Here is an 18,697-nt window from a genome sequence, read left to right on the forward strand (position 1 = left end):
TTCTGTTGTTTTTCTTTAAGTTTTCAGTTTCAAGTTTAGCCAGGTTTTTCATTGTTTTCTAGCTTTATTAGTGTGTCTGGATTCATTTAAGTTGCTTAGGTTTTTCTGTCTGTCCTCTGCTGCCCTCTTGTGTTCTTTTCCCTTGGCTTCCTCGTCAGCTCTAATCACACCTGCTCCCTATCAGCTCATTAGCTCTACCTTTGTTCAGTCAGCCATAAATACACTCCCTCTGCAGTCCCTCTTTGCTGGTTCCTCGTCTTACCTTTTCTCACCCTCGCTCCTTGATGGTTTTCCCCTGATGTCTCCATGGTTCTGGTTTGTGTTTGATTTTTATGTCAGATTTTTGGATACCTGTTTTTGTTGCCTGATCTCTCATTAAACCTCCCAAGAACTCACCTCTGCCTCTCAGCTTCTGCTTTTGGGTCCAAACAAAAACCTAAAACCAAATCTTGACACTGAATAAATAACATATTAAGCATATTAGTGTGAAACTAGGTATCTATTGAATATTATTAAGTTATTTAAAATAAAAAAATCTGCCTACAATTAAAAAATGCATTTATCTGTGGAGCAAGCATAACCCTCAAACCGAAGTTTCCCTTAGACAGCTTTAATGTTTCATCTTCCAGCTTTTCCACTGAACCTGGTACTGTCCCATTGACAGTCCCTTCTACTCGTCTGTCTCTAGAAGTCAAGTGAGGAGGCAACTTGAGAGACTGAATAGCAATATTGCACCAAGTCCAGATGGTGTCAGCTCCAGAGTCCTGAAGGCCTGAGCAGAGCAGCTCTGTGGGATTCTGCAGCACCTCTTCAACCTTAGCCTGACCCAGAAGACAGTTCCATTGATGTGGAAGAACTCCTGCTTGGTTCCAATATGAATGAAAACTCAGCCAACAGTCCTCAGTGACTATAGACCTGTTTCCCTGTCATCTCACATCATGAAGCTCCTAGAGAGTCTTCTGTTGTTTCACCTCAGCAAGCAAAAAAAGCATTGATCAGGACCCACATCAGTTTGCTACTGCTATGGAGGTACAGTTCAAGATGCCATCATACACCTGCTTTCAACAAACCTATTGTCATTTAGACAAGGCAGAAAACAGTGTTTATTGATTTCTGCAAAGCATTTATCATGATTCACCCTAATTTGCTTGGTGAGAAACTCCAGAAGACTCTAGTGGAGACATCAACAATGGCCTGGATCAAAGGATACCTGACAAACAGACCACAGTTTGTGAGACTGAGGGGTCAGCTGTCTAATCAAGCAGTCCGCAGCAAAGAAGCACCACCTAAGATTTCCTCTTTCAGACAGACTCTTTTCATTTGCAGAAATAGTTCAATGACTTTGCAGTTATGGGATTCATTAGTGGTGGACAAGGAGTACAGGGAGCTGATGGATCACTTGGTCACATGGTCCGGAAACTATGAGCCTCATGCAAAAAGTGTTTGTACAAACTAATTTGTTCTTAAAGCGTTAGTATGAGTGATATAGGATAAAAATTTGCATTCACCATTTTTCTTCTATTTCTAGTCTTTTTTCAGGTATGAAAACAGTTTACGTTGAGGTAGGAGTCTTGCGCAATCAGTCAGCTGTTACCCAAACTTATTTTTTCACTAAATGAATATATTTGTTTTTACGTTTAACTGTCAATTTTATTAGGAAACATCATTATATATTATCCTTCTCTGCAATAATAAATTACATTTTTATTATAATTTGTATAAAAAAGATGAGTCAGAGAGTCAGATAAAGGGATGACAGACGTGGTCTGGAGATGAGCAGTGACGTTTTATGACCCAAGTACTGTTCCTGGTGGAGACCAGGAAACCATTTGGATCGTATACACAGAATATTTCCTCAAAGTCTATCAACACAGCAAAGTAGATCAAAGATACACCTTCAACCACATTCGGAATGCTAAATAAAAAATAGCTGACTGAATTTTTTAATAGTTGACTTTCCATAACTGTATGTGAAGATATAAAGCAGTAAAAAGGTTCATGATTGACTAAATTCTGCCTCAATATCATGTGTTTAAGGGCTCAAACGAGATTAAGCAAAAAAGCAAGACAACTTTAATGCAACTCAGTGTAGATCTGGAAAAAAAAAGATGACTGACATTCAAAAGTCTCAGACTTGTTTTCAAGAGGACTCAAACTGCCTTTGAGTTAGCAGGCTTCATGAGCAACACACTGCAGGAATACCAGCTTATCTGCCTCAACAAAACAAACCGAACCATCACATGAACCAAGACACCGTAACCAAATAAGAATAAAATGACTGATCCGAACTTTAGCTCAGTATGCAGCTAACAAATAAGAACAAAAGGAGAACCTGAGGTTCAACTTGGGTTGGTACACATGCACACCTGAACCAAATGATGCATTACCTCCTCGGCAGCCATCAAATGCTGCAAAACACTGTCAATCCCTTTTTCTTTCAGGTAAGGTTTGTGGAGGCAGGAAAACACTGAACACATGTAGAACAGTGGGCTTGATGACCAGAGTTAAGAAACCCGTGTAGATATGCAAATAATGAGCTTGGCAAAACAGTACATTTCAGAATGATTGTTTGCATCTGATGCATTACTGGATTTTATCAAAAAATACAATGTAATAAACCCCAATGCCTTGCAAAAGCTACGCTTTATAGAGGACCTATTCGGATTAGACAAAGTTGCAAAAAAGAGAAAAAAGCATTTACAAATATAACATATTTTAATCCATGTCTCTGAAAACATTTAAGTGCTTGATCAGGACTCTGTCAGGGACATGCTGTTTGCTCTCAAAGGAGCTTTAAGAACTATTCTGCACATGCACGGCAATAAAATTCTTTTTTATTTTTATCAACAACTTTAACAAAACACACATGCTTATAATTGGATTGGCAAAAAATCTGCAGTTGGCAATCTAAGCAGTGCAGACTGTGCATTGGGAGCTAACTAAGCAACATCAATAGTAAACATTTTCCACAGAGCAGAAGAAAAATAAGTAATTCCATGCACTGCACCACTCTACTCCTTTAGATTTCACTGGACTCAATCAAGACCCCTTTATCCTCTGGCTCACATCCTCAGACAGGGGAACCAGAGCCGCCATAAAATAGCTCCGGGAACAATGAGCAGCCTTGATTGCTCTATTGTGATTTAGCTTTGGCCTTTGACATCTTCTCCTGAACCACGAGTGTCTAATTCTGACAAGATTTGTCTGGAGAGAGGCAGCTGGAGGGCATTGTAACAGACAGGTGCCATACACTGTCAGCTTGAAAAAGAAAGTCAAGAGTAAGACAATAACAGAGAGGAAGAAACTGCTTCGGTAAAAATGTCTGTTTCTGTCTGCACCTGCCCCGTTTCTTTTTTTTATTTTTAAGGAACTCTATGAAATTGTTCAAAGTGTTCGATCGGTAGATAGAAGAAACATACTAACAAAAATCCAAGAAGGTACATTCTGCTCATTTAGTAGCTGTTTGTCAAGGGTGGTGTTATTTTTGCAGGGCTGAGGAATGCTGTGCAGTAATGGTGAGGATTTTAATGAGAAAGAGGGATGAGCAGTTAAAGGAATAAAGGAAAAAATACAGTAGGAATCGTTTTAGGAGCGAGTACCTATCATCTGAAATCAAGTTACTGTGCTAAAGTGGAAAATGATGTCAAAGAAGATTGAGTTACTGAGAGAGAGTGAAGAGGACAAAACATATCGCTATGACACTGCACTCTCTTTAAAATATGAACTCTATCTATAAAGCACATTTAAAAAACAAATCACAAACAAAACTCACAGTATAAGAAAAATCTTTATGAAAATTCAAATAAACAAAAGACCACATAAACTCTACAACCTGCATTCTATACACATCCAATCCTTTTAAAGGATAACTATGGAGACTAAAAAAAACAGGCTGACATGTATAGTTTTATGACTAAGTTCTCTGGCCTTTGTAGCTTAAAGAAAAAAATAGGCTTTTTTTCATTCTGTTGAAATATTTTCCCTTACTGCTGCTTTACAATTGGGATAAATTATTATTATATTTCATGAAACACAATACATTTCCGAAATATATCAACAATGATTTAAAGTAAAACTTTGATCCAATTGTTTTACATAAAGACAGAAAATCAACAATTAGTCACAACAATGTTTTTTGATTATTAATTATAGTTAGGCCAAAAAAAAAATGTATTGCTAACCTCATTTAATATAAAGAGCAAAAATATAGTGTTATTCATGCTAAATTTAGTACTAGATTTTAAGCACCCAGACAGTTATCTGGTCTAAATGTCTAAGAGCCTGCAGTTTAGCACTGTCATGCTGCTCACGTTGCAGCTTGTTAACTGTAATATGGCTATCTACCTGTTTCTACACCATGACATTTTATACAGCAGACCTTAAAACTCCTCTCAGATCAATCATTTTGTATTTAATCTACTTTCAATATTTACCAGGGATAATGAGTCCATTTCAAGAAGCATGTTTAACAAACTCAGATTCAAATCCCCAACTCTAAATTGTTCTAGCCTAAGGTCAGAAACTGAGTTTTTGGTTTCACAATGGCTGCTGTGAATTAGTCCACTCAGAGTTGAACACGTGCGTAACAAGTATGAAAAGACCTTATCAGTGGAACCCCCATTGATGAGTTACCATTACCACACACACCAGGAAGTGCCTATTTCACCACCCTGGAACTAGAGATTTCAATCCAGAAATGAAAAAAAAGGACAATGTGTTTAAAAGACAGAGAAACAGCGCTACAGCTACAAAAGAGATGAAGATGGCGAAGGAGAAGATTGTTGCACGAGTTAATGCATACGTTTATTTGGTGTGGTTTATGGTAGGCTGTTTAAACGCACTCTCCTCTGTGTTGTTCTATTTTTAGATCACTATCCGATCAAAATCTCATTCCTAGTCTGAAATGCAATAAAAGAGGTTCTAGTAAGAATTAAGTCTTATATACCTAGAAAAGTTTACACATTTTAAGTGACTGTTTTAAAATTTATCACCTTGAATGAATATGTATTTATATCTGAAATGCATCTCTTCATAGTCAAGATAATACAAATGATGACCAGTAACAATAGGAAAATGGAGATTTGAAATAAATTTTTAGATACACCGAATGTTTATTGTAGATGTAAATGGTAATAAAATGGTCATTTTGACAAGGATTTTTTTTTTTTTTTCTTCAGGAAAATGTTTTCAGTCAAACAAATACATATCAAACTGGCTGGCTTGCCAAAGTAAATTTTCTCCCCTCCCATGGAATTAATTAATCTATTTATGTATAATATCAAAATAGTTTCAGCAGTTCTATGTGTACTGTAAAATAAATAAATAAAAATAAAATGATCTGCATCTCGCTCATTTAAACATACCAAAAACAAATATATGTCATATATCGTGTCAACTGAGTTGTAGAATCATCTCCCTATAAATATTTAATGCTCTGTGAAATATTGCCGATCATACTTTAATAAGATCCTCATCAATCGGACATGCCGTGTTTGTTTTTAACAACAAATGTGTTGGACCTAGTGAATAATATTTTTTTTCTGTTATGTAGAAAAAGTTGGCTGCAAGTGGAACACTGGTTAGCACAGCTGCTTGCAGCAAGAAGGTTTCAGGCTGGATTCCTGGCCCAGGGTCTTTCTGCATGGAGTTTGCATGTTCTCCCTGTGCATGCATGGGTTCTCATCGGGTAATCCGGCTTCCTCCCACAGTCCAAAAACATGACTGTAAGGTTACTTGGCTTCTCTAAATTCTCCTTAGATGTGAGTGTGTGTGAATGGTTGTTTGTCTCTGTGTTGGCCTAAGTGAGCAAATCTATTTGTTCACTTACTTATGGTATAGAATTTTCTAGTCTCATTCTAGTAGATGCTCACACCTGTCACAGCATTTGTCAAGAGACTAAAAATGTAGCTTTACTGCCACTGATATCAGTGCAAAATTTAACAATAAGATTGCAGTCGGACAATTGCTAAATGGTATGTATCCTTATCAGAACCCAGTGCATCCTCTATTCATTTTAAAGGGTACCTTGGAATGCACATCTTATGCAATTAAGGCGCAAACAGCATTTCAATTACAATACCGGTATGATAAAATCTGGAACAACTTACAGCCTTTGTATATGTCTGTGGGAATCTGGACGGCACTGGAGGAGTAGTTGACCTTGTTTTTAAAATTGGGATCGTCGACAAACTCCAGCTCCAAGGAGGATGAGCTTTCCAGTGGAGTTTCCTCCTCTCCATCCTCTGTCTGCTGAAACACATACACCAGTGAGCATATAAATTAGGGTTGGATTTATAAAAGAAAAAACAACCAGGGTTACACACTCACATTAGTTTTTTCCTCCTATAATGTGATTATGGAAGACCTTTTTTTGCCTAAGTATATCCTCCTTCTTCCTGACTTGCAGAATTAAAAAAAAATGTTAAGCATGAAAACAGCAATTATTCCGCCTGCTGTCTGGCCTCAGATTTAGGGGTTCTGTTCTCTGCCTCTAATCAAAAAAACAGCAGGTATTAAAGCAGTTACCGAACAGAGGGAGTCATTAGTAACTATGATGACTATCACAGAATCATGCAGTGTCAGATGAATTAACCCCAACAATGACCAGCAACTATCCCCACTTAATCCCTGTTTAGTTTCTAACATATTTAAATGCAGATTCTGTCCTTTCCCACTACACAGCATCAAAATCGTTTTCAGAACTCATACATTGCATGTTTGAGTCACCCAATATAAGAGAAAGCCACCATATAAAAGATAAAGGTTGTTAATGTTACACAATGTGTCACACATGATAAATGTTGAATAAATAACTATTTTATGTTTTGATTTCTTTCAAACGTTTATTCCTTATTTTAAATATGAAAGTGTGATATTTCGATGAATCCCTAAAATTTTTATTTTGATAAAGCAGCATAGGTTAATTGGTTTTGACATGACTGACTAAATGTTTGTTTTTTTCTAAAGAAAATAAATTAATACCCCTTGTCCACAACAGTCCCTGATTGATGGGCTGGCTTTAATTGACTATTAAAATGTAATTACAAACTGTTGTCAGAATGTGCCAGGGGATTTTTGAGGAGAAGCCTCTCTGTAACAAAAACAAGAAAGTGATAATACTGTGAAAGACAACAACCTGAGGCAGTTAAACAATTGGAATTAAAATCTGAGTTTTATCAGAAAAAATATAAATAAATACAATTTTGGCAACACAAATCTTTAATTTTTAAAGATACTTCAAATGACACATGTTTGTAAGTGATGATAAATTATCATGAAATCATACAATGTTAACTACAACATTATCAATAATCTAACTTATACTGGTATCATCAGATAGTATATATCATTATATTACCTTCTTGAATTCATCAATTGATGGGACACTGATTCAATCAGTCCTGGAGGCTTGTCAGCAATTGACCACTCATTGTAATTTGTGATTACAATTTCTTTATTCTGAAACAGCTCTTTCATCTTAGAGGTTTCTCTGACAGCATTGCCAGGATTTTGCATTTGGTAGACATAGTAGGAATGGGAATTCTATTCAAAAGACATCTTGTAAATTACTAAATAAACATTTCTTGAAATATCTAGAGGATTCAACACAATCTAATTTTCAGAACCAAAAAGGAGTTTTGGAAAAATTAAAAGATGGACAAAGCTTAAAACTCATGAGAAGCTTAACACAACAGTAACCAACAGGAGATAATTAATTATGATGCATAAGGTAATAAACTGTGTTGAGGCTAAATGCATTATGATGTGCTTCACTATATTGCCATTAAAGGTATAGAAGACGATCTTTTATTTCCGGGTGGATCATCTAAATAAGTTGAATTGAAGATTAATTGAAAAACCGGTTCTTGTTCAAAACGGTTCCGTGCGTTTCAATTCCATGGCACCGTTTGGCAGCTCGCCTAACGGTTCTCTTAACGGTTCCAGGAAGCACCAGAGACTAGTGCTGGGCAGCACGACTTATGTCACGTTTTCTACATAAGTTACGTCACGTTTTTTACACAAGTTACACACAGCATTCAGTAACCAAGTACGACGTGACCAGGCTTAAAGCTACAGTGTGTAATTTTCAGCGACATCTAACGTCCAGACTGCAGACTGCAGCAACATGAACATCTCCCCCCCACCGCTTCTCCCCTCCAACAGTACGGCGAGCGTTACGGGACAAAATGTCTTCTACGACGTCCGCATCACCTACCTTCTCAAGTGATGAGGTTTGTTTACATAGATAATTTTACAGATAGTATTTCATTAGTCTGTGTTCAGTACCATCTCAGTTCATCTCTCTCAACTTGCCGTAGTTACTTTCGAGCGTAATGGGCGATCTCGCAATCGCTAGTTTGTTGCCTCTGCGCTGCCGTAGCGCACAGATGTCTGCCTCCATGGCTGTGAGACCCACTCCTATGTAATTATAAATAACGAATTCTAAGGCAACGCAAATATTAAGGTTAAGAGGCTGAGCTCGTAGATGATGATAAATAACATAGTTATGTATAATATATTACATTTCTGACTGTATATCCCTGTAATTATTACACACTGTAGCTTTAAGTCTAGAAAAGTAACACAAAAAAATGGCGTCCCATCGGGTAAACCAATCAAAAGTTTGAATATAAAGTGGCAATAACATTCAGGGGAGGAGTACATCCAACATGCAGAAACGCCTGCGCACACAACATGGCATACATTTTAAAGAATGCCTGTTTTTGATGCTTCCGCACAGAAACTAAAGTTACGACCAGCATGGAAGGCAACTCTGGTGGTAAGTAGCTAGTTTTATATCACTGGTTGTGCTTAATGTGGTTCCTAGTAAATCATATGCCATTTCTGGAAATAAACCAATTTCCTACTTCTCTTTGGGGTTATTAAACATGCTATGAAGTTGCTCCTCAGTTCAGGAAGTGAGAGAAAGGTGACCCTCATGCATTTAAATCGGGGGGAGATGAGTTTATTTCCCGAAATTATACAGTAATGCTTTTTCACTAAAAAGATGTCTTCTCCATGACTGTGAAGAGACAGGTAGTCTGGGTGGCTCAGAGGCTGGCAGCTCCCATTCACTGCCTTCTCTTTTCGCCGAGACAGGCAGAAATAGAATGTCCCAGGTGAAGGTAGACGAATATTACCGTGCACTTACCAAGTTCATTGTTACGCAGAATCAATGAGAATCGATAAGGAATCGAATAATTTCACAGAATCAATAAGGAAATGGAAATCCTGAAAGTCTTATCAACTCCCAACCCTATACTACAGTAAGGTCCAAAAAATGTATTCAAAATTCTAAATACCATATCTGTTAGGATCCTCAGGCTTGCCCACCAGAGGGCACCGAGGATCGTCTTTTGTTCTTTGTTTCTTTCCATTAGGACTGGAGTTACTGCTGGGATCTGGAGATTACCCTCTGTCTCCAGCAGAGTGCGCCGTGGGTCTCCTAGGGCTGTAGTCTTCCTGCACACCTGTTGTTAATCCCCTCATCAGGAGACCTCCCCTTTATAAGCTCCTGCCAGGCCTTGCTTCCACACCGCAGTGTTGATCTTAGTTGGTTAGCTTCCTAAGCCTCTGTTACAGATTGAATCTTGGTTGTCTCTAGTGTGAGATTAGATTCTAATCTCTCCTTTGTCTGTGCCTCACAGGAATCCTGTCTCTTCGTGAAGCTCTGGATGAGCTTAACCTCCTGTCTCCTCGTGAAGCTCTGGATGAGCTTAACCTCCTGTCTCCTCGTGAAGCTCTGGATGAGCTTAAACCTCCTGTCTCCTTGTGAAGCTCAGGAAGAGCTGCCTCACTGGAAACCCTGTCTCTGGTCTGAAGCTCAGGGAGAGCTGCATCACAGGAAACCAGTCTCAAGCCTGAAGCTCTAGGAGAGCTTAACCTGCTAATCTGCCCTGGTGAGCCAACCTGAAGGTTCCTATGTGGAATCACCCTGAAGAATCCTATGTGGATATTCCCTGTTGTTCTCTGCAAAGAGCTGGAAGCTCAGCCTGAAGAATCCTATCTGGATATTCCCTGTTGTTCTCTGCAGTGAGCTGGAAGCTCAGATCAAGGTCTGCCATGCTAAGCCTGAAGCTAGACACTTAGCTTCCCATGAACTCTGCTAACCAACTGTTTCCAGTCCCAGTGCATTGACCTTGTGTGTTCATTCATTTAATAAACATTTGAACTTTTTCCCTGCCTCGTCCGTGTGTGTTCTGCATCTTGGGCTTGCCTCTTTAACCCATCATGACAATATCATTACCATATATAGCTGAAAAAAAAAACAGAAAAAACAGAAGTTTTCCAAATAGGATATATATATATATATATATATATATAAAGATATATATATATATATATATATATATATATACAGTATATATATTGTTTTTATAAAATGTTTTTCTTGAATAAAGAAGTAGTTAAGAGATAGTATCTAGTAATTTTAGAACACATTAAGTTTATTGATAATAGCTAGACAGCTTAACTGAGAGAGATACAGTAGGTATTTGTTTGTCATTTAGAGTGACAAATTCTTTCAGTGTAAAGCTTACCCCTACCCCCTCCAAAAGAGCCCAATCATAATTAACCGAGGCAGTGTCTAATTAGAAGCTGAATAAATCCACACAGGAAAGACTGATTGGTTCATTTTCTTCAACCACCTACCACCTGTTTTGCTCGATTCATTACCCAATTTGTTAATTTTATCTCCTCGTTCTCCAAGTTTAATTAAAGGATGAAGAGGCCAAAGATGACATTTCAACCCTTCTTTCATTCCCACCCTGAGCCAACCATGGCTAACCTCAGATGTCGCTTATGACCCTGAGTGCATTCTCAGATCAAAGCAAGATCACACACCCTTTCTCTCAGCATAAGACAAAAAGGGAGATCAGAGATGGAAGCATTTTACACAGCTATCTAAAATAGCTGTGCATGACAGCTGAAACTCAGAAAAATTTGATTGAACAACATCATAATCAAAAAAGTAATAACGTATTTTATGTGTATGAAAGTCCTGCGACAAGCAAATTACAACCTAGAGATATGACTGGCAGTATTTCTCTTTAGGACAGATTCAAGTGCTGCTTTTAATGTTAAACTATGCAGAACAAAAACTGTTTTCATAATCAAGTAGCATGCTTGACTTGTTTTTCTTTGATAGTGTGAGGTGTAGCCCTTTTTTCTAAATATATGCACTGTCTTCTATAATTATTAGCCCCAACGGTAAAGGTATATAAAAAGCTTTCAAAAAAATCTATTTCTTATTGCAGGTTCACCGTCTAACACGAAAATAAAATACAAAAATTATCTTTAACTGAATATATTTATTTGGGGAGACAACAAAGTTATTTTAGAGTTATTTTGGAAGAATATTTTAATCTAACAGTTGGTTCAATGCATAAACCAACTCTTGGATTCAGAAGGAGGACTGTAAAATTAGTTCTGGCCAATAAAAGGGGATAAGCTCTTCACCCTTGTGGAAGTGCTGAGGGCGAAGAGAGTTGGGTCATGCTGTTTACATGAGTTTTATGGATCAAAGTAGCAGAAACATTGCTACAGGAGAACAGCCTTCCAAAGATGGTTTTAAGACATATCCGGTCTTGCACCGGGTCAGGTACCTGCAGATATCTGGCGAGTACCCGTATAAAATGGTGTAGAGGTGTAGAAAAAAACCAAAACATATTATTTCATGGGTGTGGGCACGGGTATAATTGAAAAAATGCCGGCAGGTTTAATACAGAGAGTTACATCATGAATGAAACTTATTTCTTATTTATTAACTCTACATCTGAAACAATTAATTGATTCAAGAATATCCAGATAACAGTCTTTTTTTATAGCAATCTTTCTTACTTCGGCCAATTTACGGCTGTTAATCTGTGACAGCAGAGCGCACTGGATGTGAGGGTGAGGCAATGTTTTTTACTGCCTCTGTTATTATAAACGACTTTGTGTAAACTTTTTGATCACGGGTCGGGTCACACCTTATTATTTACAGGTCCGTGCTGTCCCGGCCAGGTTTTAAATGGGGATAACTGCGGGTAACAGGTTGGGTCTTGGTTCTGAACTCTATGTGTGTGGGCGGATACAGTTTTAAAAATCAGACCCATGCAGGACTCTGATCTCGATTTCAAGAACTGGCTAACGTTCTCTGCATACGGTCAAACTTGTTCCCAGTTGTACATGGACTGCACCAGGCAACCCTGCATATTCCAATCATTCTTTGAGAAGATCTAAAGGCTTAGATGTTGAGAGACAATACTCTGGTTGGGGTTTCTCAGTGTCTCATATGTGTATTTTTGCAGACGACATGCTTCTGTTGGTATATAAAAAAAAGTGTTGTCAATAGTTAGTCCTCACTGACCAATTCCCTACATACTGGGATCTTTACCTAACACAAGGGATAGAAAAACTGTGGTTCATTAACAGGATTCCTCAGAACCCAATGACTGAAAAGCTGTCTAACTTAACGTATTAGAGCCGGGATACAACTGGAAAACTGGGAAAAATAAAAATAATAATAATAAGTCTTCACCTAATATTCTTAAATTAAGCCATGAACTCCAGCATGCACAGAAGCATGTTGTACTCAAGAGTTATCTCCCCAAAGTGTTAGAGCAGGGATGTCTAAAGTTATACCCTGTAGTCTGGTGTTCTGCATTTCTTAGATGGGTTATTTTATGACTGCAAAGGGGTGCTTTACTAAGGGACCATGCCCTCAATAGAGACATAAACAGGATGCTACAAGAAACAGTTTAAAGGAAAGACTAAGCACCTTTTCATTCTCCCCTCCAAAAATTCTCTGGGAAAGCATCTCTTTCATGTCACAACTAAGAGCTGGCCCGAAGACATTATATGCATTGATGTCTATGATTTGCCCAAATACATATGTCATGAGCAAAGCAGGAACAAGTGGGTAGACTGCAATAGGAGAAAAACTGCCAAAAGCATATATTTCTGCGAAATTAGTAGTTCTCTTTTTTGCAGTAAAGACATGAACCAACCAGTCAGTGTTGTACTGAAAATGACAGTTTTGGAGGTTTTTAAAACAATAGATTTTGTGCCCTGTTTTCACTGTAAACTCTCAGCGGCTACATCTGCATACTCAGGGGGGGAACCCACAGCTCACTGCAGCGTTGTTTGGCTTTGCACAGTGTCTTGTTTTGCATGTCTTCCAATAAGATGCGTGCTTGGAGTAAGCACATGGCTACTTATGCCTATAGCCTCTTTAATAAAAAAACACAAAACCATTGGTAAAAAACATAATTATCAATTATCATCTGTTGCATCTAGATCGAGCCAGTGCCTTTTTTTTTGTTGAGGCCTAAATCTCCCAGCATTTGGTATTAGGAAAATATAAAAACAGCAGTAAAAGTCTATCCTATAAAGACAAAATGTGGATAAAAAGGTTTTGGAATTGTCAGATGCAGGATGTTAGAAACCAATGGGCAATTAAGAAGATGCCCTTTTCACCAGGAGGTTAGTACTGCCTAAAGTCTATGTACTATTGCTGTAAGATGACATATTTGGTGAATTGACGCTATATAAATATTAACAGAAAACTACTGCTAGCTCGCTGCAGCTCTGAGACTGTCAGGCTTTAATGAAGATACAAAAGTTTTATGTTGTAACTAAATTGTGTGCTCAGCTTTGTAATCCGCATGCAAGGAATACCAAATATGCTCTTGATTGGCAGACAAAGCAATTGTAGGACAACAAGGATGCTTATTAGGGACAATGCCAGAAATGGTCAGCTTTTTCAGCTATGACTTTCTTCTGCAACTCAAATATATAATTTTGCTCTATCCAGTCCCCTCAGCATGAAATTTTAAAATAAGTATGGTAAACCCCCTTCTCGAACTGTCACCTTAACGTTGTGGAGGTGTTTCACTGTTTGGATGATTCAATAAGTTGGTATCAGATTTAAACACCCCTGGTTACAGTCCTCTAATGCAAAAAGGCTCTAGGTGGTGAGTCAGAATAATGGCGGTTCAAAATTCTCATACCATCATAAGCATAAGGATGTTCAACTGTGCACTTGGCACTAGGACACTGTAGCCCATGTGTCAATGATTGAACTTGTAGTTAGTTGTTTCTTCTGACTTTTGGCTGTATGTCTGAGCTGTACACTTATCACCACCTGTTGGTGAGTTCAGTATGCAGGAATAGGAAACCGGACATACTCAGCAGGTCTGGGCAAATAGTGAAGGTCTCCTGGCAAAGTCTGGAGGAGCCCTCGGTCGGGAACGTATTCAATTCTCACCTCCAGGAGAACTTCTCTCAGATTCCAGGGGAGGCATGGGGCATTGTTTCAAAGTAGATCATGTTCTCTGCCTAACGGCTGCCTCTATCTGACGCTGTAAGGTCTACAGTGCTTGTCATTGAGGAAACCCATGAACCCAGTAGTGGAAACCTGCAATAAGGAATGGTGTCAAGATGAAGTATTGGGATTTGGAACACCTGAGGCATCAAGCAGTTACCATGAGGCCAATGTTACCACTGCATGGGAGGTCGCAGAGGCAACAAATAACAATCAAGTCCTGGGACATGTTTGGAGAGACCATAGAGAAAGACTCTCTGTTGGCTCTAAAGGAAACTGTCCAGTGCCTCCGGAGGAAAGAATACTTCGAGGATCTCCTCATTCCAGCTGAAATGCCATCCGTGTTGGAAACAGAGAAAGGGGGATTGGTGACTAAGTGAAGTAACCTAGCATACAGTGTGCTGTATTTTCTTTTTCAAGATAGTTTAAATTAAACAGTTATTGATATAGATTAAAATTCTCTACCTGATCTGCTTTATTTCAAGAGCAACATGCACAGGTTGGTCAAAAAATGGGGCTGCTTTGCATTTTGACTGACAAGCTTTGTTTTCTTTATATTCAGGAAAAGTTCCTGTGGAATAATTTTGTTGGCATCTTTAGAATTCAATCCAATCCTGGGCTGGAGATTTTTAATTTGTGAGAAACTGGGACAAGAGTAGAAATTTCAGCACAGTTCACCACAATTCAAGACATCTGGTCACTCTACTTGGTGCAGTGCATGATGTGCATGAACAATACACTGGTGCTGATCAAGCTGCTGTGAACAACAATATAACTTTTGATGGGTTAAGATTAAGTAATTGCAGTGCCAGTTCTAGCTGCAGCTGCTCATACATATACATTGATCACCAACCCCTAAACTGCAATGATACTGTCCTATGAATGAGTGATGGATTGCTGCATCCTTGAAGACTGGTTGGATTTCTTTGTATTTTCCAATAGCCCATAACATTTTTTAGAAAATGTATAGCGATTGAAAAAGAACAGGAATAACAAGAAAGTGGAAAGATGTTTGTCTTTTAAATGAACATAAATATTGCACTACAGTTTTGTAATTAATCTTTTACACATAAGAAGAGTGAGTCAAATGAGAGTTCAGTCAGTAGCTATAGAGACTGTGGCCAAACAGCTTCTGTTACCACTCAGCTGGTTTGTGACCCCAAAAAAAGTTGAGGCCGATTTCTCCTTAAACTATTTCAATTCTTTTTCAATTTCCACAAGTTTGACAATCATTGGAAAGTTTAGACCCTACCTTTGGGATCCATTAATAACTCAAGAGAACCATGCATAGACCTGTGACATCCTGTCACATATAAGTTTTGTCTTTAGCACCAAGGTGACACAGAGCTATTTTTCAGAACTTGCTTTTGCTACTTGCAGCATTTTTTATTTGCATGTGTTCTGTGTTTTTATCATCATTAATGTGTTCAAGAAAGTTTAGTGTTTGTACTACATTTATGTTTTTTGGAGAGTGACTGCAAATTTTACTGTTGCTCCTAAAGATTTTGTGAAGTTCTTCTTAAATAGGGTAAGTAGGCATTTTTTTTAGAAATTGATTTAAAAAAGGGGCAAGGGTGCCTCAGGAGGTACGTGTTAATTTGTAACCCACTCTATCCCTCTCTGTTGTTGTTTCTTTGAGCAAAACACATCATCTCTCTTAACGTCTGTTGATGGTCAGAGGGCCTGGTGGGGCTGACTGTATAAAAAGCCTTGCTTCTGTCAATCTGAAGTAGCTACAATGTAGCTTTCCACCATCTGCATATGTGTATATATATATATATATATATATATATATATATATATATATATATATATATATATATATATATATATATATATATATATGTATGTGTGAATGGATAAATTGAGTACTTGATGTATAGTAAAAAGCTTTGTGATCCTCAGACTAGACAAAGTGCTATGTAAGTACAGTTCATTAGTATTTACCATGAAGAAAACTCGCTCCATTTGGATTGAAAGAGGTCGTAGCATTTGTATAACATCTTTTCATAACCTGAAAAGTTGGACTACTACTGATGGTTCCAGCACCTCTTAATAATGCATGTACTTTCTTTTGGATGTCTGCGTCTCCCTCCTTAACTTGCTTCTCAAAGGATCTGATCTTAGCTAGGCAGTGGCCATGGATATACTTAAAGCAAGGCTTTAGTACGCAAAATAATGATGCTAATAATTGTGGAGGGCACTGCATTAACTCACTACCCAAATACATCAAGTTTTGAAGATATTTAAGAAACCTGAAGTTGGAGTTAAAAAACAATTAACCATATAAACTGGACATCAAACATGCTTGGAACCATGACACTTCACTTTTAGACACAAAAGATATACTTTAATTGGGTGCACTGAATAAATAGCCAGCCAATGACTTACCTTTATTTGAACTAAATCTTATCTGACATCATCTTTACAATTAAGGATTTTATTCAAGCATCTGAGCTTAAGTGAAGAGTTTTACCAAGTGAGACTGACTGGGAGGGTTATTGGTGGGGATTCAAGATGAATGACCTCTGCCTGACTCTCAACCATTGGTTTTGGGAGGTTGTAAAGTTGTAGACGAGCGGGTCAGAGGTGCGACACAGTGTCGACCTTGGTGTGCCATGTTAATGATGACCGATGCTCTCCAATTAGATCTGCTGACAGGCCCTTAAGCGCTGTGTCATTAATCACGACACTGTCGTGCACAAAGAGAAAATCACACCATGATTTATTGCTTCTCTGCTTCTCTTTTCTCACTCTCTTTCCCATCTTCTCCTTGCTTCAGTGATCTAAAAGGGATTCTTGCTTGCCAATTTGAAACTTGATAAATCAGTGGGCATGGGTTAAAATAATATCCTATTTTGTGCAGGACTTGCAGGAGAGAATTTATTTTTTCTGATGACAAACTTGTAAGCCTTTCTTTGAATGGCATGACTGACATCAGAAATAGAAAAGCTATGTTGCTTTGTAATATTGCTGCATTACTTGTGTTTTGGGTTCCTCTAGGAAACTTCAAGCAGACTGCTAACAAAGTTATCATCCCGGGGACAAAGGAAACTGGAAATAACTTCTGGGGAAGGACATCAGATTTACAGACTCATGCATGCCGATCTGGCCGTGCTCCATCACATAAACTCACCATACAGCAATACCAACTCACTAATGCACACAGACAGTGCAGGATCCTACAACCTGAGGACAAGGGACATCAACACCGATAAGGCCAAAGGGAGAAGCGAGAAGGGCTTGCAGGAAGGGGTAAAAGGGAATGGGAAGTGGATCAAGTGGGATTTCGTGGGGAGGTTATAGGCAGGCAGACGGTGCGGGGATGGGGTGGGTAGCAGTCCATACTGTACTCACATAGTCTGAATCCGCTTTGGAATCGTAGTATGAAATGGCATTTTCCTGTGCAGAAAAGAAAAGTAAGAAGAAAAGGTGGTGAGAGAAGATATAGCTGTGCCTATATCAGCTCCCGACCTGTGGTGGTAAGCAGGAGAGAGAGAGAGAGAAAGTCTTGTTTATATTCAGTCACACTGTTCAGCATGAGAATATAATCAGCATCACAGAACACAGGAGTAGTGTGATGTAGAATGCTTGTCATGACAAAGCAAGATGTATTAAACCAGTGTTTTGAGCACAAGTTTGGAATCTTGTGATGTGAAACAAAATGTAGTGTGAGGTCAGATGGTTTGCAATAAAACAAGAACAAGGCACCAGCAACGCCGCAAAGCTTTTTTCTAAAGCTGACATGTCTTATATCTTCAAGGAAACTCCACCAAGATAACTTTGAAGAAATATTAATGCTACACCCCGGGACAGTTATCAAATTTTTACTTTTATAGGGAACTAAAAAAACAGTACTACTGATTACCTATTCACATTAAATCAAAAAGTATCATGTTTTGGCACCTCAGGGCACCACTGTGAAACAGAGAGACTAAAACACAGGACTGATGGCAGAGGCTGCTGGCACAGTGACCATAAAAGAAAGCAGCATTGGTAGTAATCTCCAGGCAAGTAAGTACTGCATAAGATGGTATTATTATGGTAAAAAAAAATAGATACCACTGAGTACCGACACAGATTCCAAGGTGCTAGCATCAATACTGAATTAGTAAGGAAGATACTCATTTGCCATCTTAAAAGAAACAGGATCCTTATACTTGTAAACATGTACATATACATACATACATACATATATATATATATATATATATATATATATATATATATATATATATATATATATATATATATATATATACATACATATATACACATATACAGTATATAAATGTATATATACATACATATATACAGAGAGAGAGGATAAATATATTTTGTCTCATAGTCTTTGAGCTTCTAGTAAAATCATTCTAGTACCATTCTTACCCT

The 18,697-nt window shown here is 38.1% G+C and overlaps 1 protein-coding gene across 3 annotated transcripts in view; it reads right to left on the reverse strand.

Moving 5' to 3' along the window:
- cacna2d2a (calcium channel, voltage-dependent, alpha 2/delta subunit 2a) overlaps window positions 1-18,697 on the reverse strand; it is a 260,234-nt gene that overhangs the window by 93,698 nt on the left and 147,839 nt on the right. For 2 of the 3 annotated variants that reach the window (XM_038272940.1, XM_038272938.1), the window contains exons 5-6: window positions 17,663-17,707; window positions 6,108-6,249 (exon numbers count right to left, since the gene is read on the reverse strand). In XM_038272940.1, the coding sequence (XP_038128868.1) occupies window positions 6,108-6,249; window positions 17,663-17,707 (187 nt within the window). The remainder of the gene's footprint in view (window positions 1-6,107; window positions 6,250-17,662; window positions 17,708-18,697) is intronic. The other variant, XM_038272939.1, reaches the window with a different exon arrangement.

Source organism: Cyprinodon tularosa, unplaced genomic scaffold, assembly GCF_016077235.1.
Source record: "Cyprinodon tularosa strain WSP-4 unplaced genomic scaffold, ASM1607723v1 ctg85, whole genome shotgun sequence".
Taxonomy (NCBI): domain Eukaryota; kingdom Metazoa; phylum Chordata; class Actinopteri; order Cyprinodontiformes; family Cyprinodontidae; genus Cyprinodon; species Cyprinodon tularosa.